This window comes from Heterodontus francisci, chromosome 13 (assembly GCF_036365525.1).
Source record: "Heterodontus francisci isolate sHetFra1 chromosome 13, sHetFra1.hap1, whole genome shotgun sequence".
NCBI lineage: Eukaryota > Metazoa > Chordata > Chondrichthyes > Heterodontiformes > Heterodontidae > Heterodontus > Heterodontus francisci.
In genome coordinates, this window is record NC_090383.1 from 23,981,802 (window position 1) to 24,007,175 (window position 25,374).

At 42.9% G+C, this 25,374-nt stretch overlaps 1 protein-coding gene across 2 annotated transcripts in view; it reads right to left on the reverse strand.

Moving 5' to 3' along the window:
• atl2 (atlastin GTPase 2) overlaps nt 1–25,374 on the reverse strand; it is a 74,856-nt gene that overhangs the window by 27,074 nt on the left and 22,408 nt on the right. For both annotated transcript variants that reach the window (XM_068044528.1, XM_068044529.1), the window contains exons 2-3: nt 19,261–19,508; nt 2,074–2,208 (exon numbers count right to left, since the gene is read on the reverse strand). In XM_068044528.1, coding sequence (XP_067900629.1) covers nt 2,074–2,208; nt 19,261–19,508 — 383 coding nt within the window. The remainder of the gene's footprint in view (nt 1–2,073; nt 2,209–19,260; nt 19,509–25,374) is intronic.

Consider the following 25,374-nt stretch of genomic DNA (forward strand, 5'->3'; position numbering starts at 1 on the left):
CTTTTTAGACACCTGAGGAAACTTTTACTGTGTTTTTATATTTCTTGCTAGTTTACTCTCATACTCTTCTCCCTCTATTTGATTAGTCATCCTTTGCTGGTTTTTAAAATTTTCCTAATCTTCTGACCTACCACGAATCTTCACAGCATTGTATGCCTTTTCTTTCAATTTGATATCCTTAACTTCCTTAGTTAGCCACGGATAGTGCATTCTTCAGTGTCTTTCTTTCCCCACGGAAGATACCTTTGAATTATAAAATATCTCTAAAATGTCTGCCACTGCTTCTCCAACATCTTACCTTTTAACCTATTTTTCGCATTCCATTTTAGCGAACTCTGTCTTCATACCCTTGTAAAGCCTTTAAGTTAGTTTAAAACACCAGTTCCAGAACCAAATTTCTCACCCTCAAACTGAATGTGAAGTTCTATCATGTCTAGAGGATTCTTTACTATGAGGTTATTAATTAATCCTGTCTCATTACATTAGCCTACATAAGCAGTTACAGGAGTGAGAGATTTGGGAGTATCCTTAATGGAACCTGGGAAAGCGGGGCCACGTGGTGAGAGGAAAATCATCCAAGCAGCTAAATTGAGGTGTTCTTTGGTTACAAATTACTCAAAGTTTGCAGACAGTGAATAGTGGGGTGCCACAAGGATCAGTGCTGGGACCTCAGCTATTTACACTCTATATTAATGATTTGGATGAAGAGACAGAGAGTAATGTATCTAAGTTTGCTGATGATACAAAGCTCAGTGGAAAGATAAGCTGCAGGGAGGATGTAGAGAGGCTGCAAAGAGATATAGACAGGTTAAGTGAGCAGGCAACAAGATGGCAAATGGAGTATAATGTAGGGAAGTGTGAAGTTGTTCACTTTGGTTGTAAAAACAGAAAAGCAGAATATACTGGTAAGTGTTGATGTGCAGAGAGACTAGGGGTTACTCATACAAGGAACACACAAAGTTAACATGCAGGTGCAGAAGGCTATTAGGAAGGCAAATGGCATGTTGGCCTTTATTGCAATGGGATTGGAGTACAGGAATAAAGTCTTACTAAAATTGTACAGGGTTTGGCGAGACCACACCTGGAATACTGTGTGCAGTTTTGGTCTCCACATTTAAGAAAGGATATACTTGCACTGGAGGCAGTGTAGCAAAGATTTACTAAATTGGTCCCTGGGATGAGGGGATTGTCCCATGATGAGAGGCTGAGTAAACTGGGCCTCGATTCTCTGGAGTTTAGAAGAATGAGAAGCAATCTAATGAGACATACAAGATTCTGAAAGGGCTCGATAGGGTAGAAGCTGAGAGATTGTTCCCACTGGTCAGGGAATCTAGAACACAGGGACAGTCTCAGGATAAAGGGCCAATCAGGACTGAGATGAGGCAAAATTACTCAACACTCAAAGGATTGTGAATCTTTGTAATTCTCTACTCAGAAGGTTATGGATGCTCCATCATTGAATGCATTTATGGCTGGGATAGACAGATTTTTGGTCTTGCAGGGAATCAAGGGATATGGGGAACAGGCAGGAAAGTGGAACAGAAGACCAAGATCAGCCAAGATCGTATTGAATGGCGCAGCAGGCTCGATGGGCCATATGGTCTACTGCTCCTATTTCTTGTGTTCTTGCGACCCTTGAATATTGCACTAGTAAATTACCACTCAAGACTATGGCAGTGTAGAGAGATATGAAAATAACCCAGTAATGAGAATTGCTTCAAGGTAGGCTACAAGTTATAAGAAAGAATCTCGTTTGCAGGCTAAATGTATCCTTAAAACAGAGATTACTGGTAGCCACAGGAAGCAGTGATATGGACAAGGATTGCTTTTACATTTTTTACTTTTCCCCACTTCAAATTCCTCCCTTCCAAAAATGACAAATGGCTGATTTAGCATAGCTTTTAACCTCTTGCTCTTCTGGCTGCCGTTAACTAGCTCAGAACGAATGGCACACATTAGGGCAATTTAGAGCATTTGAAGATAGTGTTCCCATATTTAAAAAAAACTAAACATGCACAAAATGGTACCAGTGAAGTATTTAATGTTTTTGTAAAAGTTCATTGTTGAGCATACCTGGCTTCCATCAGACTTGTTGATTACAAAAACTTCACTCCAAACTTGTATACCAGTAGTTTCTCGTTCACATCCGCCTCGCCAAGTAAACCCTGTCAATGGCTCGTCATCTCCACCCAGCCACGTACCAGGATTCTGCAGAGAGGAAAAACAAATACTACAAATAGAACTTGTACAAATAGTTGCAAAAATGTTTCATATGTTGGAGAATTTGCTAGCAATAGGCTATTTTTGAATTTTGCCCCAAGAGTTCAAGCTACCCTTCCATATCTATCAATAAAATCCTTGATTTTAGAACTTTCTGCAAGACCAACTTAATTTTTTTGCCACAAGAATGAAATTGGATTATATAAAAAGTCTCATTAAATTATTGATGCAATTACTTTTTGTAACATGAAAAAAAAAGGATATGGGATTATGCCACTGTTCTAGTTTATGGAGAGTCAAATCCTAAGGTTCTACAAGGAACTAACTTTCACTAACATGGGTATAGATCTCATGCAGAATGGAGATGTAATTTACAATGGCAAGTTTGCCCAGAACGTGAATAGGGATAGCATACAAGCAAGCTCTTGCAACCCCAAGATTCAAATGTTGCATTCAGACCCACTAAACTCCAAGACAGATAGCAACTTTAACTAATAAACTGAATTCAGCTTCTGAACGCAATTTGGAAAATTGGCAATACACAGAATGCAGGGCTATTAGAATTGAGGAGATTATGTGGTGACTAATTCCTGGGTTGAAGGGGTTATCTTACGAGAAAAGGTTGGGCCTAAATCCACTGGAGTTAAGAATGAGAGGTGATCCTTATTGAAAGATTTAAGATCCTGAGGGGATTTGACAGGGTGGATGCAGAGAGGATCTTTCCCCTTGTGGCAGAGTCTAGAACACAGTTGAAAAATTAGGGGTCTCCCATTTAAGACTGAGATGAGGAGAACATTTTTTCTGAGGGTAGTCTGTGGAATTCTTCCCCCCCCCCCCCCCCCCCAAGAGAGCAGCAGTAGCTGGGTCATTGAATATAATAGATAGTTAAATAGATTTCTGATCAACAAAAGGAGTCAAGGGTTATGAGGACAGGCAGGAAAGTGGAGTTGAGACACAATCAGATCAGCCATGATCTTATCAAATGGCAGAGCAGGCTAGAGGGACCGAATGGCCTATTCCTGCTCCTAATTCTTGTATTCCAAACTATCTGCAGCCAAATAGGTTTCCATGCAATGATTTGATTTTTTTCCCTTGAGGTTTTAAAACTAAATCGACCTATGATTTTTTTTTCTAGTAATCTGCATGAAATGCAATTTCTGCTGCTTGTTCTCGCTGTCAGACACAGTGAAAAACACAATCTTAAATAATTGCCGCCAAATACAAAATTTCAATTCCAGAGTCAAGAAACAATTTTGCTGACTTGTACCATACATTTATCTCCTGATATTACCTGGTTACCAGATACGACCCTTACTGCTTATTAAAAATCATTAAAATAAACTTACCTTTCATTAAGCTGAACAGACTACAGGGGCATGTTTTCAGCTTGCGACATCAAAAGGGGGCATGGCTATGCTAGCAGTACGCCACGCTGGAACCCCATGCTGGTCATCCTAATGGTAGACCCTGCTGCAGGAAGAACAAGTAGTTCTCCCTGCAAACTACGAACTTGGTAAGTTTGTATATTTTTTGCAGTCAGCAGCGCAAGCCACAACTTCATGGGAATAGGGGAATGGGACTTGGTGAGAGTTAAGACACGGGCAGCAGAGTTTTGGATGACCAGGTTTAGAATATAACAGACTAGCCAGGAGTGCACTTGAATAGACAAGTCAAGAGGTAGCAAAGTCATGAATAAGGGTTTCAGCAGATGAGCGAAGACGGGTGAAGTCAGGTGATGTTACAAAAAATGGAAATAGGCAGTCTTTGTGATGGCACAAATAAGGTCATAAGCTCATCTTGGTGTCAAATAGAACACCAAGGCTGCAAACAGACTGGCTTAATCTCAGACTGTTGCCAGAGAGAGGAATGGAGTCAGTAGCTAGGGAATAGAGTTTGGAGCGGGCACCGAAAATAATGGCGTTAGTCTTCCCAATATTTAATTGGAGGAAATTTCTGCTCAACCAATACTGGATGTCAGATAAGCAGTCAGAGAGTTTAGCCATAGTGGAGGAGTCAAGAGAAGCGGTGGTGAGGTAGAGCAGAGTGTTGTCAGCGTACAAGTGAAAACTAATGCTGTACTCTCAGATGCTGCTGTGGAGCAGCATGTAGATGAGAAATAGGAGGGGACCAAGGATAGATCCTTGGGAGTCACCAGAGGTAACTAAGCAGGAGCAGGGTGATTGCAAGTGATTCTCTGACTATGCCTCATTGTCACAAGGCGAGCCTCCTTAAACAGTGTTCAAATCACACAGCTTCCACAGTGCGGACTGCGACACTGACCACTCCCTGGTGTGCAGCAAGGTTAGACTCAGACCAAAGAAGTTGCATCACTCCAAGCAGAAGGGCCACCCGCGCAGCAACACGAGCAGAATTTCTCATCCACAGCTGTTACAAAAATTTCTAAATTCACTTGTAACAGCCCTTCAAAAGACTCCCACAGGGGATGCTGAGACCAAGTGGGCCCACATCAGAGACGCCATCTAGATTAGATTAGATTAGATTAGAGATACAGCACTGAAACAGGCCCTTCGGCCCACCGAGTCTGTGCCGAACATCAACCACCCATTTATACTAATCCTACACTAATCCCATATTCCTACCAAACATCCCCACCTGTCCCTATATTTCCCTACCACCTACCTATACTAGTGACAATTTATAATGGCCAATTTACCTATCAACCTGCAAGTCTTTTTGGCTTGTGGGAGGAAACCGGAGCACCCGGAGAAAACCCACGCAGACACAGGGAGAACTTGCAAACTCCACACAGGCAGTACCCGGAATCGAACCCGGGTCCCTGGAGCTGTGAGGCTGCGGTGCTAACCACTGCGCCACTGTGCCGCCCTCATGGAGTCAGCTTTGACCGCCTACGGCAAACGTGTGAAGAGGAATGCAGACTGGTTTCAATCTCATATTGAAGAGCTGGACCCTGTCATAGCCGCTAAGCGCATTGCACAGTTGAACTACAAAAAAGCCCCCAGCGAGTTAACATCCGTAGCACTTAAAGTAGCCAGAAGCACTGCACAAAGAACAGCCAGGCGCTGCGCAAATGACTACTGGCAACACCTATGCAGTCATATTCAGCTGGCCTCAGACACCGGAAACATCAGAGGAATGTATGATGGCATTAAGAGAGCTCTTGGGCCAACCATCAAGAAGATCGCCCCCCCTCAAATCTAAATCAGGGGACATAATCACTGACCAACGCAAGCAAATGGACCGCTGGGTTGAGCACTTCCGAGAACTGTACTCCAGGGAGAATGTTGTCACTGAGACTGCCCTCAATGCAGCTCAGTCTCTGCCAGTCATGGATGAGCTGGACGTACAGCCAACAAAATCAGAACTCAATGATGCCATTGATTCTCTAGCCAGCGGAAATGTCCCTGGGAAGGACAGCATTACCCCTGAAATAATCAAGAGTGCCAAGCCTGCTATACTCTCATCACGACATGAACTGCTTTGCTTGTGCTGGGACGAGGGAGCAGTACCTCAGGACATGCGCGATGCCAATATCATCACCCTCTATAAAAACAAAGGTGACCGCGGTGACTGCAACAACTACCGTGGAATCTCCCTGCTCAGCATAGTGGGGAAAGTCTTTGCTCGAGTCGCTTTAAACAGGCTCCAGAAGCTAGCCGAGCGCATCTACTGAGGCACAGTGTGGCTTTCGTGCAGAGAGATCGACCATTGACATGCTGTTCTCCCTTCGTCAGATACAGGAGAAATGCCACGAACAACACAGATGCCCCTCTACATTGCTTTCATTGATCTCACCAAAGCCTTTGACCTCGTCAGCAGGCGTGGTCTCTTCAGACTACTAGAAAAGATTGGATGTCCACCAAAGCTACTAAGTATCATCACCTCATTCCATGACAATATGAAAGGCACAATTCAACATAGCGGCACCTCATCAGACCCCTTTCCTATCCTGAGTGGCGTGAAACAGGGCTGTGTTCTCGCACCCACACTTTTTGGGATTTTCTTCTCCCTGCTGCTCTCATATGTTCAAGTCTTAAGAAGGAATTTTCCTCCACACAAGATCAGGGGGCAGGTTGTTCAACCTTGCCCGTCTAAGAGCGAAGTCCAAAGTACGGAAAGTCCTCATCAGGGAACTCCTCTTTGCTGACGATGCTGCTTTAACATCTCACACTGAAGAGTGTCTGCAGAGTCTCATCGACAGGTTTGCAGCTGCCTGCAACGAATTTGGCCTAACCAACAGCCTCAAGAAAATGAACATCATGGGACAGGACAGCAGAAATGCTCCATCCATCAATATTGGCGACCACGCTCTGTAAGTGGTTCAAGAGTTCACCTACCTAGGCTCAACTATCACCAGTAACCTGTCTCTAGATGCAGAAATCAACAAGTACATGGGAAAAGCTTCCACTGCTATGTCCAGAATGGCCAAGTGTGTGGGTAAATGGCGCACTGACACGGAACACAAAAGTCCGAGTGTATCAAGCCTGTGTCCTCAGTACCTTGCTCTATGGCAGCGAGGCCTGGACAACGTATGTCAGCCAAGAGCGACATCTCAATTCATTCCATCTTCGCTGCCTCCGGAGAATACTTGGCATCAGGTGGCAGGACCGTATCTCCAACACAGAAGTCCTCGAGGCGGCCAACACTCCCAGCTTATACACACTACTGAGTCAGCGGTGCTTGAGATAGCTTGGCCATGTGAGCCGCATGGAAGATGGCAGGATTCCCAAAGACATGTTGTACGGCGAGCTTGCCACTGGTATCAGACCCACCTGCTGTCCATGGCTCCGCTTTAAAGACGTCTGCAAACGCGACATGAAGTCCTGTGACATTGATCACAAGTCGTGGGAGTCAGTTGCCAGCTTTCGCCAGAGCTGGCGGGCAGCCATAAAGGCGGGGCTAAAGTGTGGCGAGTCGAAGAGACTTAGCAGTTGGCAGGAAAAAAGACAGAAGCGCAAGGGGAGAGCCAACTGTGTAACAGCCCCGACAAACAAATTTTTCTGCAGCATCTGTGGAAGAGCCAGTCACTCTAGAATTGGCCTTTATAGCCACTCCAGGCGCTGCTCCACACACCACTGACCACCTCCAGGCACATACCCATTGTCTCTCGAGAGAAGGAGGCCAAAGCAGATTAGATACTAAGAATGGAACCAGGTAAGAGCAGTCCCACCCAGCTAGACAACAGTGGAGAGGCATTGGAGGAGAATGGCGAGGTCAACTGTGTCAGTTCGACAAGGAAGGAAAGTTTACATCGTCAGTCACATAAGACGTTACTTGTGACCGATAAGAGCTATTTCAAAAGAAAAAGAGAGAGAGAGAGGGAGAGAGGGAGACCCAAGGAGAGGGAGAGATGGATGGCTAAAGCAGTTGTTTACCATATCCTTTCAAGTCTGCGTCCTGTGGACTTAAGGAAGAGGAGACTAGGGCCATATCAGGGTAACGGCCAGGGTAAAAGAGACCGATCTATTTATTGGGGATTAGGGAATCAAAAGGTGGAGGTGAAGGTGCAGTTGATCAAATCAGTAGCTGCAGAAATGTTGTGGCAAATGGAGGGCCAAAGTTGAGATTTTGGAAGTAGAGTTGTTATTGAATAGGGGGATAGTTTTTTTTTTCCAGGGACAGATACAGAATGAGGTACGGGTGGGGTGTGGAAGGGAGATGTGGATGTGGAGAGTGATACAAGGAAGTGATCAGAGATGGCCTTATCTGTTACTGATACATGGTCTTGCTAGTCCCATCGAGAGATGGCAAGGTTGAGAGGGCAGCTCTGAATATGGGTTGGGGAGTTTACACAGAGATTTAGGGAAGATAAAAGGTAGTGAACTCAGGAAAAAGAACATGACAAGTTGAGATGGAGATTGAAATCACTGAGATTGAGAAGAAGTCACTCAGAGGCTGAGAGAAGAAAGCAATAAAGATACCTCAGTAGAGAAATTTTTTTATTGTACTTGGGAGGATTTTGAAAGAGGATAAAATTGAATTGTAGCAAATGGATCACATGATGCTCAATCCAAGAGGCTGTATCCACGGTAACAAGAATGCACCCTTTGAATTGCAGTCTCCAAATGGTTGTATTCAAGGCACGAAAATGCACCTTCTCGGTAATTCCAGAGGCCTGCTGGTTCTTAAAACAGTACTGATCCTTTGCCAACCTTAAAGACACCACATATGTCCCGGAGAGAAAAGTACAGAACCATGACACTTCTGAACTATTCCTTTGCTTGTAATTTGTAAAAGTGTACTATTCTTTTTAACAGCACAAGCGAGTGCAAGAGACATAGCGTTAGACTTTTGGGTTGCATGTGTGAATAAAAATAAAAATTTAAACCCATGAAAAGCGTGCTGCTGGTTTTTCAAATTGACCATACACTCAAGGGTTAAGAAACACACACATCTTCCTTTTCAAAAACACACTGATTACAGACAGCAAAGGTAAAAGAACAGGGGTTTCAGTTCTCCCTCAATTCTGTCTAACAGTTTTTAGCTTTTTCCCCCACCCTAATTACTCCTCTGAAGGACTTCGGGATGTTTTTCTACATTTAAGGCAATATGTAAATGCAAGTTGTTTACGTTGATTAAGTGCGAGTGAAATTACTGTTGCTTTATTAACCTGTTTACCAAGAAATGGGAAAACATGAAACTGTGCATATTCCACAATAACAAACTTTTCTGAAAGCATTAGCTTTCACTACACAAAAATGAAGTGCAAGTTTTGTTCTCACGAGATGCAAGGTCAGTACAGTCCAAATGCATGGCTTCTTCAATTTGAGGTTCAAAAATACCTACAGAACTTAAGCTTTGAATAGAAATCAGAGAATGCTTGAATATACTATTCAGAAGTGCAGAATAATCTTTCCAAGAGGCATGCATAGATAGATACGAAGTGGAGACACCAAAATATTTTGCACGATTATAGCCAGTTTTCACCTGTAAAACCACATCATGATTTAGGGAACTACATTTGTCCAATTTTAATCAGCTCATGATTTCATTTTCCTTTTTAATTCTTTTAACATTTCGCCAAAATGAAATTTAATTGGTTTCAACTACTATGGAGTGCACAACAAACTGGGTAAACTGACTATTCAACAGCTCAAATCAGGGCAGGTTTTCATTAAAAAACAAACACCAGGCTATCTGGAAACTAAATAAGCATTTTGTTTAGTGTTTCAATATGGAACAAAAGTTCATTTTTGCTATTTCTAAAGTAGAATTAAATTTATCCTATGCTGCTTTGGTTGTTGCTTACAACCAGAACTTCAGTAGCAAACTGCTACAGAAGTTACTAAAGGTCTGTCGAGCCTGAAAAATACTCAATAGCTCAGCATTAAATCTAATCCATATTTTACATGAGAAAGACTGAAGTTTATACTATTGCGTGCACCAATTACAACAATGTATGGAGGGAAAAGGAGTATGTGTGGCAGGGAAGGCAATCCTGGATCATGTATTTTATGTGGCCAAGATGCTGGCCAAACTGGTAGACTCCTCACAAAAGCTAAGTATTGCAGATGCTGGAAATGAAATAAAAAACAGAAGCTGAGGGAAGTACTCAGTAGGTCTGGTAGCACCTGTGGAGCGATAAAAACTGTTAATGCTTTAGGTCGATGACCTTTTAGCAGAAATGGAAAAAGTTAGAGATGTAACAGGTTTTAAAAGCAAGTATAGAGACAGGGAAAAAGGGGGAGGGAAGGAAAGGAAACAGAGAAGATCTATGACAGGATGAAAGGCAGGAGAGATTAAATGACAAAAAGGGATGAGGGTGCAAGGCAAAAGGAGATGGTAATGGGACAAGAAACACAAATAAAAAAAGGGTCTGGAAAAAACAAACAGCTGCCATCCAAAAAGAAAAAGGGGCAGGGGGCAGAAAAGAGAGATGTTCAGTCCAGCAGGTTATAAAGCGCCTAACTGAAAGAGGTGCTGCTGTACCAATGAAGCTCGAGGTACAGTGAACCAGGGCGTCTAGTTTCCTGACCTGAACCATCATCTCCCACTCCGCTTGCACGTCCAAGGTATCTAACTTTTTCCAGTTCTAAGGTCGTCAACCTGAAACGTTAACTATGTTTCTCTCTCTCTCTCCACAAATGCTGCCTGACCTGAGTATTTTCAGCATTTTCTTTTTTTTTAAAAAAAGTGCTGAACCCCAACCTGACTTGGCAATTCCCCAAAATGAAAAAACATTGCCCTGGGAACATGTCAAAAATACATAGATAAGAAAATAAATTATGCCTCCTGGTTTTCAGGGTTCATAGCCCTTATTAATCCTAATGCACTGCTTTTGCTGAAAAATAAAACTATGAAAGTAACAAATTCAAAAAAAGAAATACACATTTTAAGCAGGTACTCTTGATGTTGCTCACAGTAATTTGAAATGATGCCTTTTTATGCAAAGTTCGCAACATTATGCCATCTGATGTAGATTATTCTGCAGGTATAAAATTATTTGCTATTCAGTAAATAGCAATTATGGGTGCATGCTCATTTTAGTTGAGAAGCTGCAGACATTCTGGCTCCGGTTGTGCATTCATGGACTTTTTCTTGCTTGTGTATACTCTCGGGGGAAAAGAGAAAGTAGTAAAAGGTAGAAAAAGCGCAATTCACTGCAAAATTGGATTGCAACTGTTAGTTTGAAATGAAGGAGGTATGAAAGAATATCACCTCCCTAATACATCTTAAACTTGCCAAGTGGGATGGGGGCTGATGATAGAGAGTGATAAAGAGTTTAACTCAAACTAATAAATTTAAAGAAAGAGTCACGGCAATGCAAGACAATATTTTGATCAGACTGAAAAAGAGAGTGCCAATTCAAAATGGCAGGCTAATACTAGGGGAGTTCTGGGGCTTTAGATAGTAACAATCTATATTATGACTTTGACGAAGGGACTTAATTTGCTGACAATATGGGGGAAATCAGGTAGGAAAGCAGAACTGAGGTCCAAGATCAGCCGTGATCTTACTGAATGGCAGAGCAGACTCGAGAGGCTGTATGGCCTACTCCTGTTCAGATTTCGTATGTTCCGTACAATCACACCACAAGTATACCAAGTTTTATTTGAGTGTCTCCATTATTTTCACTAATGCCAAATTCTGTACCTTAATAGGAAATAAAATCCATCCAGTAAAAGTAGCTGCCTGCACAGTTCAGCCTTTGATGTCATTTTTAATCGAACACATTGTTGTGTGGCATGAGCTTTGGATGTTATTCAAATGTCACCCAATTGCTTTTGCGCAAGTAACTATACTGTACAAAAGTGCTCAGATGCCTACATGCCAAGAACTAAATGGTTCAAAAAGTTCCTGGAGTGTACAGTTCCATTCATTTAAAAATATATGGCTCATTGCCAGCTTTTAAGCACAAAAAACAAAAATTACACAAGGATTATATACAGAACCAGAGCTTACTGTCAACTTTAACTGGAGGAAAAGCACAACACAAATGGTTTACCTAGTTTTAGTTCTGGCTATCCTTGGGAGTCTCCCATTCAGTTTCAAATCGCCACTTAAAGCAATTTGTACGTAGTTTTGATTAATTTAGCAGTCAAGTGCTGCACAACGTTAACATTAAAACAATGAAACTAATGTTTAGCCAAAGTTAAATATAGAACGAGTCAAGCTATTGCACCTTGTTTCCAGTAATTAGCAGACCCACTAAACTTCAATTATCCAAAAATAAAACCCTCCAATGGGGCATTTCTCTCTCAAATATTATGGGGCGTAAATTGCAAAGATTAGAGCGTCAGTAACAATACTTGTACCACACAAAAACGTTGGCAAGTATAGTTTGTATTTTTAAAAAAAAAAAAATACTAAAAAGGCATTTGTGTGCAAAACAGGAGATCAATTCAGACCTATAAATATGCAAAGAGGAAACAAGTCATTTGCATATTATATATGGACCTAAAAAGGGTGGCAACATTTCCCTAGTAAATACTAGCGTTTGATTTGAACTAAATATGAACACCATATGGGATAACAGAGTTTCACAAACTCCCTATAAAATGTCATCCAATAAAATACTTGCAATTAGTGTCTTTTGCAACCCAAAAACGCTTTACAGTCAATGAAGTACTTTTGACGTGTACTGTAGGAAACCAGCAAGGCCAAAGTCCAAGGCCGGCCTTACCTTACCTGGCAGGGGAGAGACCACAATCAGTGGTCTTCGATCCGGTTTCAGGTAAGTTTTGAGCAAAATGCCTGTAAACAATTTTAGAGCTTCAGGCCAGGGAGCGCATAACACCGTTCGGATGGGGGTGAAGGATAATGAAGGAGGTGCACCTGTTGACTGAATCTTCATAAAGAAAATCCTGATCGACTGCTGTGGATTCCAAGCTGCAGACAACTTCTGCCTGCAAGACTTCCCCAGCAGTGGATATTTCAATGTGACATTAAAGAATGTGGCAGGATGCATCAAGTTCTGAAGGTGGTTAGGAAGAGGGGAAACCAGGCGCCACTGTCGTTCCTCACAGTGGAGCCAATCTTCACGCTGCCGTCGCTACGCGCCTGGGTGGTGACAATCCACCTCCACAACCCCCATATTTGTGTCGTGGATGTACTCTTCAATCACCAGGTACGTCAAGGTGGCAAGGAGAAGCACTGATGTTAAGGACTCCTTTGAGATTTGGACCAGCAAGCGTCAGGTCAGGGTGACCTTGAAGGTCGGTGCCAACGGAGCCATCATCCGTTCTCCCTCCAGCTTCCTTTTGGGGGAAGTCGAGGCTTCTTGGTCTACGCTGGGCAGCTCAGAGTTTGTCGTACCTGTGGCAAATCTGGTCACGTGGCAGCACAATCGTCTGCAAGAACTGCACGGAGGAAGGCCATCAGACCAAGGATTGTAAACAGAGTGTGCTGCAACCAGTGTGGTGAGGCAGGCCACCTCTACAAAACCTGCCCCAAACACTGCCTCAGTTATGCACAGGCAAAGAGCCAAGGAAAGGCCGGGAGAAGGTACAGTAAACGCGTCTGTTACTGGGAAGGAGACAAGCAATCCTCCCCACAACGAGAAAAGCCCATCTGATAAGAAGGGGAGCAGCTGCAATCAGCCACCCAACACCTACCCAGTGCCTGGAAACTCCTCCTCTGCAGACAGAATCAATGCAGGAGGAGGCAGCAGATGGACAAACAGGTCACTGGCAAGTGCTAAAAAGGAAAACCACAAAGAAGCCTCCAAAAGGAGGAACAGGCCACCACCCAAACCAGTGGCAAGAGGAGGCTAACGTCTGAGAAGACTACAGCAGCTCCTCCTCATTGGATGAGGAACCTGCAAAAGCAGCAGGACTCAAAAAAGGAACTGGAAGAGAAAGTCCCCCAGCTCCAGGGCACTGGAAGCTGTGATAGAGCTAGCACGCCCCAACACCAAAGCGCCGAACCAAGCACACTCCAGCTCTGGGAGACCAAGAGCAACAAAGGGTCTGGCGCACTCCAGCTCCAGGAAGCCGGCAGCAGGTGATATCTTCAAGAGGAACAGAGGGGAAAGATAGCTCCAGCAGAGGACAGCCCAAGCCTTGCTGCCTACAAGACCCCCCAATATTACCCCAGTGGAACAACCCCCCCCATGAATAACCAGGAGGGGTTTCTGAGCTATACAAATGTGAAACAACTTGTGTACACAATGGGTATGCAGGAACTAACCCAAGGACTGGGACTAGCAAGGACAGCAGGTGAGGGAAGCAACAACCAACTTTAAAATGGATATAAAGATTGCTTCAATTAACATGCGTAGCATTAAATCCACTATGCAATGTGTTTCGACCTTGGACTACGTCGCCAAGATCAAAGCCAACCCACTGTTTGTGGAATTCCACACCTCAACACCTACAGGCAGTGTTGCAATGGTGGTCCCATGGGCCATCGATCTGTTCAGGGGGAGTTGATTCCTGTTCCTCCGGCCTGGGTAATCGACAGTGGGAGGCAACTTCATCTCCGAAGTTAAGGAGGTGGTGGGCAGTCGCCTCCTCATAGCAGATGTAATGTACAACAATGCTCCACTCCAGTTAATCAACGTGTACAACCCAGTTCAATGCAGCGAACGGCTGACCGTCCTCCAGCTGCTCCCACTGCTGCTGGCGACATCCAGGTCGGTCAGTCTTGGTGGTGACTTCAACTGCATCAACGCAGCTGGACGATCCCACAGGGTCGACAACAAATTGGATGCTACGTCCAAATTCCTAATGGAAACAGTAAAAGATGCCAAGCTGCACGATGTCTTCAGCAACGCTGCAGATGGAGCGCAGCGTAGATACACCTGGTCGAGTGGACGGGTATGCCCGTTCCAGGATTGACTTCCTGTTTGTATCCCATACTTTACGGTCAGATCCACGATGTTCTTCTGACCACTGCCTCTTACTGGCTTACTGTCACTTACAGGACAGCCAGCGGGTTAGCAGGGGGACATGGAAGATGAATGTTATACTGCTAACCCCAGAGAACACTGAAGAACTCCAAAGGGATTACAAAAGGTTGGAGAACCATGAAACCCCACTGAGTCTCTGGTGCACTGGTGGGAAGCGATCAAGGTGAACTTCAAGAGCTTCTTTATCCTCAAATCGTGGGGGCGGGGGGGGGGGAAATGTCACGCCAGAAAAGAATGCTAAATCTCCTCCAACTGCAGTCGATGAGGGTCGAGGTCAAGGAGGATCTCCAAGAGGTGAAAGCCTCGCTTTTTGCCACGGAAGCCTCCAAAATCATCATCTTTCGGTCCAGAGTCCGCTCGCATTTATTCTTCCAAAAGGTACACAGAGAGCTTTGTGATCAGCAACCTGAAGGAAGAGGATGGGTCGGTAACGTCTTTGAAGTCGGACATACTAAGGATTAGCAAATTCTTTTATGCTGAGCTGTACAATGTGAAGCCCACGAGCTGCAAGACCTCCCAGTCCTTCCTGTCATCTATCATGGAGGCCTTAGATGACAGCATGCAGGAGAGTCTGGACAAACCGCTAACTCTGGGTGAGCTGACAAAGGCAGTCAGGTCCTTCGAGACGAGTAAAACTCCCAGAAGCGACGGCTTACCGGTTGAGTTGTGTTTGGCTCTTTGGGAGGGAATTGGCCCAGACCTGCTAGAAGTGTACGAGAGTATGCTTCTGGCTGACAGCATGCCACAATCCATGAGGGAAGGCATCATCACCCTCATCTAGGAAGGGGGAGAGAGGGCGAAAATCTGAAATTGGCAGCCCACCTCCCTGCTTAATGTTGACTACACGATTCTGCCCAAAGTCATTGCCAGTCGGATCAAGCCTGCTCTGGAGTTGGTGATTCACCCTGACCAGACTTGTACTGTACCCGGCAGGAAGATCTCTAATCGTATCCCCGAGTAGCACGAGACTATCGACTATGTACAGGACAGGGGCAGACATCTGCCTCATCAGCTTGGAACAGGAGAAGGCTTTTGATAGGATATCGCACACTGCTCTACACAAACATCAGCAGCTCAGTCTCAATCAATGGGTGGGAATTGGAAAGTTTCCCAATCAAATCTGTAGTCAGCCAGGACAGTCCTCTCTCCCATCTTGTTTGTTGCATCAACAAGGATGCAGGCACAAGAGGAGTGACAATCCCAGGCAGCAGAGGCACTCAGGTCAAAGCCTCCCTATACATGGATGACAGCGCCGTCTTCTGCTCGGATCCACTGCCCATTCACAGACAGAAGATCATCTGCGACCAGTTCGAACTGGCTCGGGAGCCAAAGTAAAACACAGCAAGAGCGAGGCCATGTTCTTTGGGAACTGCACTGACCAATCCTTTGTCCCCTTCACCGTCAGGTCAAACTACCTGAAGGTGCTGGGGATATGGTTCAGAAGGGCCGGGGTGTGCACCAAAACCTGGATGGAGTGAGTAGCCATGGTACACCATAACTGAGCCGGTGGGAGCAGCTTTCCCTCTCCATTGTAGATAGGAACCTGGTCATCAGGTGTGAGGCGCTCACATTGTTGCTGTATGTGGCACAGGTCTGGCGCCATGGCAGCCACCCGAGCCATCTTCCACTTTATCTGGAGATGCAAAATGGACAGTGTCTGGAGGGACACATGTTCAAACCTCTGGATAAGGGTGGAAAAAAACGTACCCAACATCGCCCTCATCCTGATGACCACCTTTGTGTGAGGCTGCATCAAGCTGTGCTTAGAGCCCCAGTATGCAAACACCAAGTGTCCCTACATGCGGAGGTTCTAGCTGTCCCCGGTGTTGCGAAAGATGGGTCGGGTCACATTGTTACGGAACGCTCCATCCAGTTGGACTGGTGCTGTACCACCTAGCCTTCATGAAAGTTTGTGCAGAAAAACACCTTTGACCACCAATCCATCAGGCAGTGGTCTGCAAGGAATGCCCTCAAGACCCTACGGGATAAGGAGATAGTAGATCCTATCGGATGGTTCCCCGAGCAGACTGCCAAAGTCATTTGCCAGAATGCCTCATCACCAGAACTTTCAAACAAACACCAAGACATAGCTTGGCTGGTGGTGAGAAGAGCCCTCCCAGTCAGATCCTTCCTGCATGCCCAGAATCTCACTGCCTCTGCACACTGCCCTCAAGGTGGCTGTGGTCAGGAAGAGACTGTTGCCCATCCCCTTCTTGAATGTGCCTTTGCTAAGCAGGTGTGGGAAGAGATGCAGTGGTTTTTGTCAGGGTTCATCCCAGCAGCTCTAACACAGGGAGTCTGTGCTCTACGGGCTGTTCCCAGGGACAAACAGAGATAAACATCAACTGCTTCTGGAGGACCATCAATTCAGTGAAAGACGCTCTTTGGTCCGCTTGAAACCTACAGGTCTTCCAGTGCAAAGAGTTGTCCACGACTGAGTGTTGCAGACTGGCACATTCCAAGCTTCATGACTACATGCTGAGTGACGAACTAAAATCTGGGGCAGCCACCACAAAGGCTCAATGGGAAAAGACCACTGTGTTAGGTCCTCCCGCCATAGTGAACCGAGGGGCTAGACCCATGGAAAACCCCTCGGGCTACACCAAATATGGTTTTGCTGTAAAATGTACATTGTATGTAAAATGTAATGGAAGGGTTGTGAGGCAACTCACTCCTGTATTGAGGAAAACTGATTTCCTTTGCACTTTCTGGAATGTCAACATGGTGCTGTTTTGAAATGTTTTTTTAAAAATTTTTTGGGGGAAAAAATACTACAGCCTGCCTGGTATACCGATGGGCTGGAAACTGTGCAAAGCACCTCAGGCTGTGTGTTTCACATGAAATGTATGCTGTCAATATCACATGCAACTGCATTTGTATTTTGGCACCAGAGTGCCACATGCTGTACGGAAAGAACTTGAAACATATTGCACTCTCTGTAATGACTAATTTGAAATTTTATGAAAACATATTTCTACAAATTTTATGAATGAAGCATAATTTTCAGGGGGGTGGGGGGTGGAAAAAGAGGGCCAATTTCTGCACAGCAAGCTCCCACAACAGTGAGGTGATAATGAACAGCAGAAACAGATAATCTGGTTCAGGGATAAATATTGGCTAGGACACTAGGGAGAACTCCCCTGCTTTTCAAAAAAAAAAAAAAGTGCCCTCGGATCTTTTACACCCATCGAACAGGGCAGACAGGGTCTCGGTTTAAAGGTCTCACCCAAAAGATGGCACCTCTGACAGTGCAACACTCTCAGTACTGCATGAGTGTCAGCCCAGATTTTTGTGCTCAACTCCTGGAATGGGACTTGAACCAACAACGTTCTGTGGACAACTCTTTGCACTGGAAGACCAGCAGGTTTCAAGCAGACCAAAGAGCATCTTTCACCGAACTGATGGTCCTCCAGCAGCGGTTGATGTTTATCTCTGTGTGTCACTGGGAACAGCCCGTGGACCACAGACTCCTGTGTTAAAGCTGCTGAGAGGCAGACGTGATACCACTGAGCCACAGCTGGCACTGTAATTGTTAAACTTGCAAGGGGATAGAGAGGAAATATTTACAGGCGGGGTAATAATTGGCATCTTTGCTGGAAAACAGGAGTGAAAGAAAGGAGAACACATCAAGGTGGCTTTGCTCTTTAAATCTACTCAAAGGAAGTCTGAAGATTACATTTTAAGGGAATAATTTCTATAGTCATATCCTAACTAAATGTTAGCCAAATAATTCAGAAGTTTATCTTGCAAGTACCTGAACATCACAATTCAGGATGGTTTCAGTGTCACTGTTCAGTAGGTGACATTAATGGTCTTGTAGCTTGGATTATGGAGAGCTAATTAAATGAGGACTCCTGAAGCCTGATAGTTAGTGACGGACTCAGTGAAAATAGACATGGACGTCAGATTTGGACAGACTCAGGATCAGCTGTGACGTCCTCTGCAATCAAATAACCCATCAACAGTAACAGTCACAATCAAGGCTCAAAGGAATAATGAGATTTGGGCAAGGTACAGAGTGAGAGGTGTATCCCATCTCATCAAGGAATCACTTCCATGTAAGGAGGGGGAAAAACAAAGCAAATTTGTAGTGCAAGTTACTAATAAGTTGGCCCTGAAGAACATTACGGCTCTCCATTTAAGCCTGGAGTGCAATGGATTCAAAGTTCAGAGCTCTTGTGCTTTTGGATGGTTAGCATCACAGCTCCAGGGACCCGGGTTCGATTCTGGGTACTGCCTGTGCGGAGTTTGCAAGTTCTCCCCGTGACCGCGTGGGTTTTCGCCAGGTGCTCCGGTTTCCTCCCACAGCCAAAGACTTGATAGGTAAATTGGCCATTGTAAATTGCCCCTAGTGTAGGTAGGTGGTAAGGAATATGGGATTACTGTAGGGTTAGTATAAATGGGTGGTTGTTGGTTGGCACAGACTCGGTGGGCCGAAGGGCCTGTTTCAGTGCTGTATCTCTAAAATAAAAATAAAATAAAAAAATATAAAAATTAAGCAAGCATTCTACAAGTTGTGACTGAACTACAGTTGCAATTGAAACCAACTGATTGCAAGCTTTTTGTTAGCAAATTTCTAACTCATAAAAGCATTCAGATGGGAATATAAAATGGTCACTGTTAAGTGACTGAAGATATTTCCAACAGCATTCACATTTCAAAATAATTTACTTTAGGCTTAAAGTAAAAAAAAAAGTTGCATAGTCCTTTACCTGATTGTACATGTACCGTAACATGAAGTCCAACAAAAATGATTTGCCTTTACGGAATGCTCCTGCCACAGAGACAACCACAACATTCAAGTCCCGAATGTGGTCTTGCAATAGAATTCGCTCCAAGGATGCTTCATCCAAATCAAAATGATGATTATCTTCATGTGCCAACACTACCTGTATTGGTCCTGCCTCTTTCATTGGTACATCGTCTGAATTCATTGGAACCTCCTGGATACCAGGCTCATCTGTTTAAAACCAAAAATATTTTAGCCGTTCTAAGCTATAAATGAATATTAACAATGCAATTTGATCCTACTTGACTTGGTTAGATTTTTCTTTTCCTAGTCCAGAATCACTTCAAAGCAATTTAATCCCAATTGAAATCCATTAAACTCAGCACATCAGGAATCAAAAGTTGAAATATTTTAGAAAAATAAAATGCCTAACCCAAGAGAGACAAAACATTTTCTGCCCAAAAACCCTAGCCAGGCAAAGCAATTAATAGTTGGCAGACTGGAGTACAATAAAAAGCTGAGCTCTACGAAGGTCTAAACCAAAAAAAAAAAGCAAAATTATTAAAACAGTTCTGTTCATCACAACTTTTTAAACAAACCAAAAAAGTTACAATGCAGCTACTCTTAGCTGCAAGTCTGAATAATGCATATTTCCAGTAATAATCTTGAGCCAAGTATTAAATTAAATCTTATACTATTTGACAGCAATTTAAACCCACTTTGGAACATTCAAAATTAAAATTTATTCTCTGCCTATTATATACAGCTTATTTAAGCTTGGTTTCCTCCCTTTAAATTAGTCTACACTTTTAAAAAGATGTCAGAACACTATTTAGGCACTTGCTCACTTTTTAATCAGCAAATTTGAAATGGGTTATAACTTTAGCAAAGTATTAAAGCTTTGGGGCTCGATTGTCATCAAGTAACTCAGAAGCAGAAGTAAATTCAACTTTGAATCTCATGATCTAGTGGTACACTCAGCCCACATCATTTTTTCCTTCCCACCTTCTCCAATGACTACAATTATGCAGATACACCTGTGGCTTTAAAGTTTTCTCTTGAACACTGCAAGATTATTTTTACATGTACCCATAGCAAAATTTGAATATTTAATTCAGGCAACAGAAAAAAGGAAAGAAATGTTAAGTACCAAACTAAAACTAAAAGATTCAATCTTTATCTTTACACTCTGCATATTAACATGCTAACCAGAAGCTCACGAATAAGGACACGAACCTAACCATTACTAGCCAGCACGTTGCTCAAGTCAGATCATTTTTTTGGTTTGAGGATAACATTTTTCTTGCAAACTAAACGCAGATACACCTCAATGTCGAAGAAACAGTCCCACATCACAACAGTCTTAGATGAAACAATAAAGAGCGAACACACGACAGTGAGCAGCCCGTGGTCAATGATGGAATTCACCCATAGACAAATAACCCATCCCCTACTCAGAATATTTTTAAAACAAATCCTTAGGCTCACTAAAAGTCTGCAATGTTTTGGCCTCAAAAAAAAAAATGCCAAGAACATCTGGAACACGGTTCACTTGTGCACCATCTAGATTTTTTTTTAAAACCTGGCTTTCCTGCTGCAGGACATACTCAAGAAATTTTAGATCAATTTCCCTCCCCACCCCCCAAAAGAAATCCAGCCTGAACATTTAATTTCAAATTACATTCTTGCAATTAACTTTTGATTTGCAGGTTAACAATTTGTATAACTGTGAATCTCATTTTTAATGGATCCTCAAAATAACTATTCAGCACCAGATACTTTTGTATCCTTCTACTAGCCCAACGCCAAGTCAGATGTTCAGCATTTAAATCTTAAGTCTCAAGTGTAGGGAAGTTATTTTTTGCATTGGTGGTAATATAATCCAAATTTTGTAGGCAAGCTCTTTATGCACATTAGCAATAATACTTCTGATCTACTTGCCTGAATTGTATTAGTGCATCTTAGGATAGCATATGTACCCTTCATTCTGGCCGACAAGGCTATTATAGTATTTTCCTAATTTGGTACACAAGACCCATGACAAAAGTCAAGCATTCTGAACATTTCTGCCTCCTCCCTCAAACCAGCAAACCTTCTGATGCACTTCTCAAAATTTTACACAACTTACAAACTTCTAAAATTCTTATGTTTTAGCATGGAACCAACAGCATTTACCCACAACAGTGCACTGTGCACCACTGGAACCACTACTTTAGGTCCAGCCTAATGGTGCAACAGGCTTAAAAAAAAATTGAACATTTACACTAGATCATCTCTAGATATCTCTCAATTTTATGTACATACATATAGGAACATAGGAAGATGAGGAGGCTCTTCAGCCCTTCAAGCCTGCTCCACCATTCGATAAGATCATGGCTGTTCAGATTGTTGTCTCAACTTTGCTTTCCTGTCTCTCCCCCATAACCCTCGACTCCCTTGTCTATCAAAAATCTAACTCAGCCTCTACATGTTTTCTGAGTAAGAGAATTCCACTGACCAACAACCCTCAAAGAAAAAAATTCTCATCTCAATCTTGAGACCTCTTATTTTTAAACTGTGCCCCCTAGTTCTAGTCTCCCCAAGAGGAAATATCTTCCCAGTATCCATCCCATCAAGTCCCCTCATAATATGTTTCAATAAGATCACCTTGCATTCTTTTAAACTCCAATTGTTAAAGGCCCAATCTGTTCAACCTTTCCTCATAAAATAAGTCCATCATCCCAGGAATGAGTCGAGTGAACCTTCTCTGAACTGCCTCTAATGCAATTATATCATTTTTCAAATAAGGAGACCAAAGCTGTACACAATACTCCTGATGTGATCTCACCAAGACCCTGCACAGCTGCAGTAAAACTTCCCTACTTTTATTATTCCATTCTCCTTACAATAAATGCCAACATTCCATTTGCCTTCCTAATCACTTGCTGTACCTGCATACTAACTTTGTGATTCATGTACCAGGATACACAGATCCCTCTGTATCTCAGTTCTGCAAGCTCTCTCCATTTTAAAAATAGTATACGGTTTTTCTATTCCTCCTACCAAAGTGGACAAGTTCACATTTTCCCACATTATACTCCATGTCAAATTTTTGCCCACTCACTTAACCTATCTATATCCCTTTGTAGACTATCTTTACCTCCTCTTAACAACTTGCTTTCCTACCTATCTTGGTGTCATCAGCAAACTTGGCTACCATACATTCTGTCCATTCATCCAAGTCCTAGATTGTAAATAGTTGAGGCCCCAGCACTGATCCCTGTGGCACTCCAATTAGTTACAGCTTGCCAACCTGAAAATTACCCATTTATCCCAACTCCCTGCTTCCTGTTAGCTAACCAGTGCTTTATCCATGCTAATATGTTACCCTCTACACCACACGCTCTTATTTTGTGCAGTAACCTTTCATGTGGCACCTTAGCAAATCTCTTTTTAGAAACCCAAGTGCACCACTAATTGGGTTTAATTGTATGTAGATGGTGGGCATTAATTGGGAATTCAATTGAGCCCCTTATAAATAGACAAAGTGTGGTTTTGGATTGGGAAGTGTATGCTTGTAATGTAACTAAATATTTAAAAAGTGTGTGTGAAAAGTGTCTCTCAGTTCTGTCCTTCTTTAACTAGCTTTCTGGAATAGAATATAAACTACATAGAAACTCAATGAATACAAAGTATACAAAGCAGGGGTTTGTGGGTAATAAATGTCAAAAGTCAATACAACATTTGAAACCTCAAATGATGACAAAAGCACAAGTCCAGTATCAAATGGAAATAATAAATGTTGTAACAAATTATTTTTCTAAAATGACAAACGTTAAATTGAAAACAGTCTATCCTTTCAAGACCAGCAGCTGAGAACGTTCTGAGGTAAGGACAATGGTGAGGGTTAAAATGGATTAAAATTCAAGACCAAAGGATGGTGAGTGGAACGTTAATTAATGGACAGACAAGCATTAGCAGCTGTGCAGTGCGACTAGAGAAAGGCTTCAGTGTAGTAAAAAGATTAAGACACAAGGATTCTGAAGGTTAGTCTTGGCTAATCATGTGTGAAATGTCCAGAGAATAACAAACAGCTTGTATTACTAATAAGCATGTGGGTGGCGCTGCTGGTGGTGGGTGCGCGCATGAGGTGAGAGGAGAGAAAGCAGTTTGTGTAACCACTAATACGCTTATGTATCAAGCATACATAACTGTATGTACTGGGAACACACACTGTACTAACACCACGCTTACCTCACAATTAATAGGGGTAACGCACACGGACTCGGATGGCGTACTTCAGGAACTCAAGTTTTGATTAGACTACCATGAACTGTCAGAGAACCTTTCACCAGGCCCAATGAGTTTGATGGTTGTGAGCAACTTTGGCTTCAGCCTCAAGTACTGCATGTACTAGGTTTGTATTAATGTAGTGATAATGTAGATTACGTCTAATGAGCCTGCTAGCCTGTATTAAAGTGAAGGATAAGGCTTATCCTAATATCCAAAAGTAATTAGACAGAAAAGGGGGAAAACTATATTTGTATGAAGGAACAGGTGCATAATGTTTTCTTGATCACCTATGCTGAGTTTCGCCACTATTATTTAAACATGAGCATCTCCCATCACTATCTCAGCCATTTTTTATTTATTTATTTATTTTAGAGATACAGCACTGAAACAGGCCCTTCAGCCCACCGAGTCTGTGCTGACCATCAACCACCATTTATACTAATCCTACATTAATCCCATTACCCTCTCACATCCCCACCTTCCCTCAATTCCCCTACCACCTACCTATACTAGGGGCAATTTATAATGGCCAAATTTACCTATCAACCTGCAAGTCTTTGGCTGTGGGAGGAAACCGGAGCACACGGCGAAAACCCACACGGTCACAAGATGAACTCCGCACAGGCAGTACCCAGAATCAAACCCGGGTCGCTGGTGCTGTGAGGCTGCGGTGCTAACCCCTGTGCCACCCTACCATGTTTAATTAGTAAGATTGACTTCTGCATGCCTCGTGTATGGGTCACCTTAGGAACTCAAGGAGCATTAAAAACGTTACTTAAAAGCTTAGGGTTTATTTTGTTCTCAAAAGCACTGAAGTGCTAGCTAGAATTAACTTTCTCTGCTGGTCACTTGTTTGCCTATATCTTGTACTTAAATAAATTACCACTTTCAGCCCGAGACCCACCTGTTTTCCCATCAGCGATCAAGGAGGAAGGGTGGGCAGCCCAAATAGTACTTGCCTCAACGTATGTTAAATCATTTGTCCTGCAGGACGCCAGCCCAGGCTCTTCATGCACATGGTCAAGTTGCAGATCATCGAAAATGTAGGCTTGTTAAATAGGAGTTGATTTTTACAGTAAGCACAAGTGAGAAATACAAGTGGGAAAATCACAAACTGTACAGCATCTAGGTGATTTCTATGACACCAGTAACAAATAGTGAAATGAACATGTTTAATGTTTAAGCCAAGCAACCTAAATCTAAAATAGAGAAAATGCTGGAAATACTCTGGTCTGGCATTAGAATGGTTCTGATGAAAGGTATTTGACTCAAAACATTAACTGTTCCTCTCTCCACAGATGCTGCCTAACCAGCTGAATATTTCCAGCATTTTCTTTTTTCTGTCTGATTTCCAGCATCCACAACATCTTGCTTTTATAACTTGCGTTTAAGTTATGATTCACCCAATAATGCTGTAGCTGAACTTACAAAACAAAAATACTGCAAATACCCAACCAGGTTTATCCAGTTTTACTGCAAATTTGTATAAAATTTCCCGGTTACAATTCAGTTACAAGTCAGAAAATGTGGCCTATCAGAGGTTTAAAGTATGAAAAAGTGTCAATGAAATAAGTCATAAAATAACTCCATGTAAATAGGGCAGTTGATAAGCACATTACTCCAGAAAGCCACTCAGCTCGCTATAGACTGCTACAATTAGCTCTCTGGCTGTTAATACAACTTTGACACATTCAATTCCACAAGCTGTGAAGATCTTAAGTCACCAAATTTCATCCTGAAAACATCAAAATCTAATCTGGTCACTCTAATGACATGGCCAAGACAAACTTCAAAAGTATTTTGCCTGTTAAGAAACTGTAGTCCA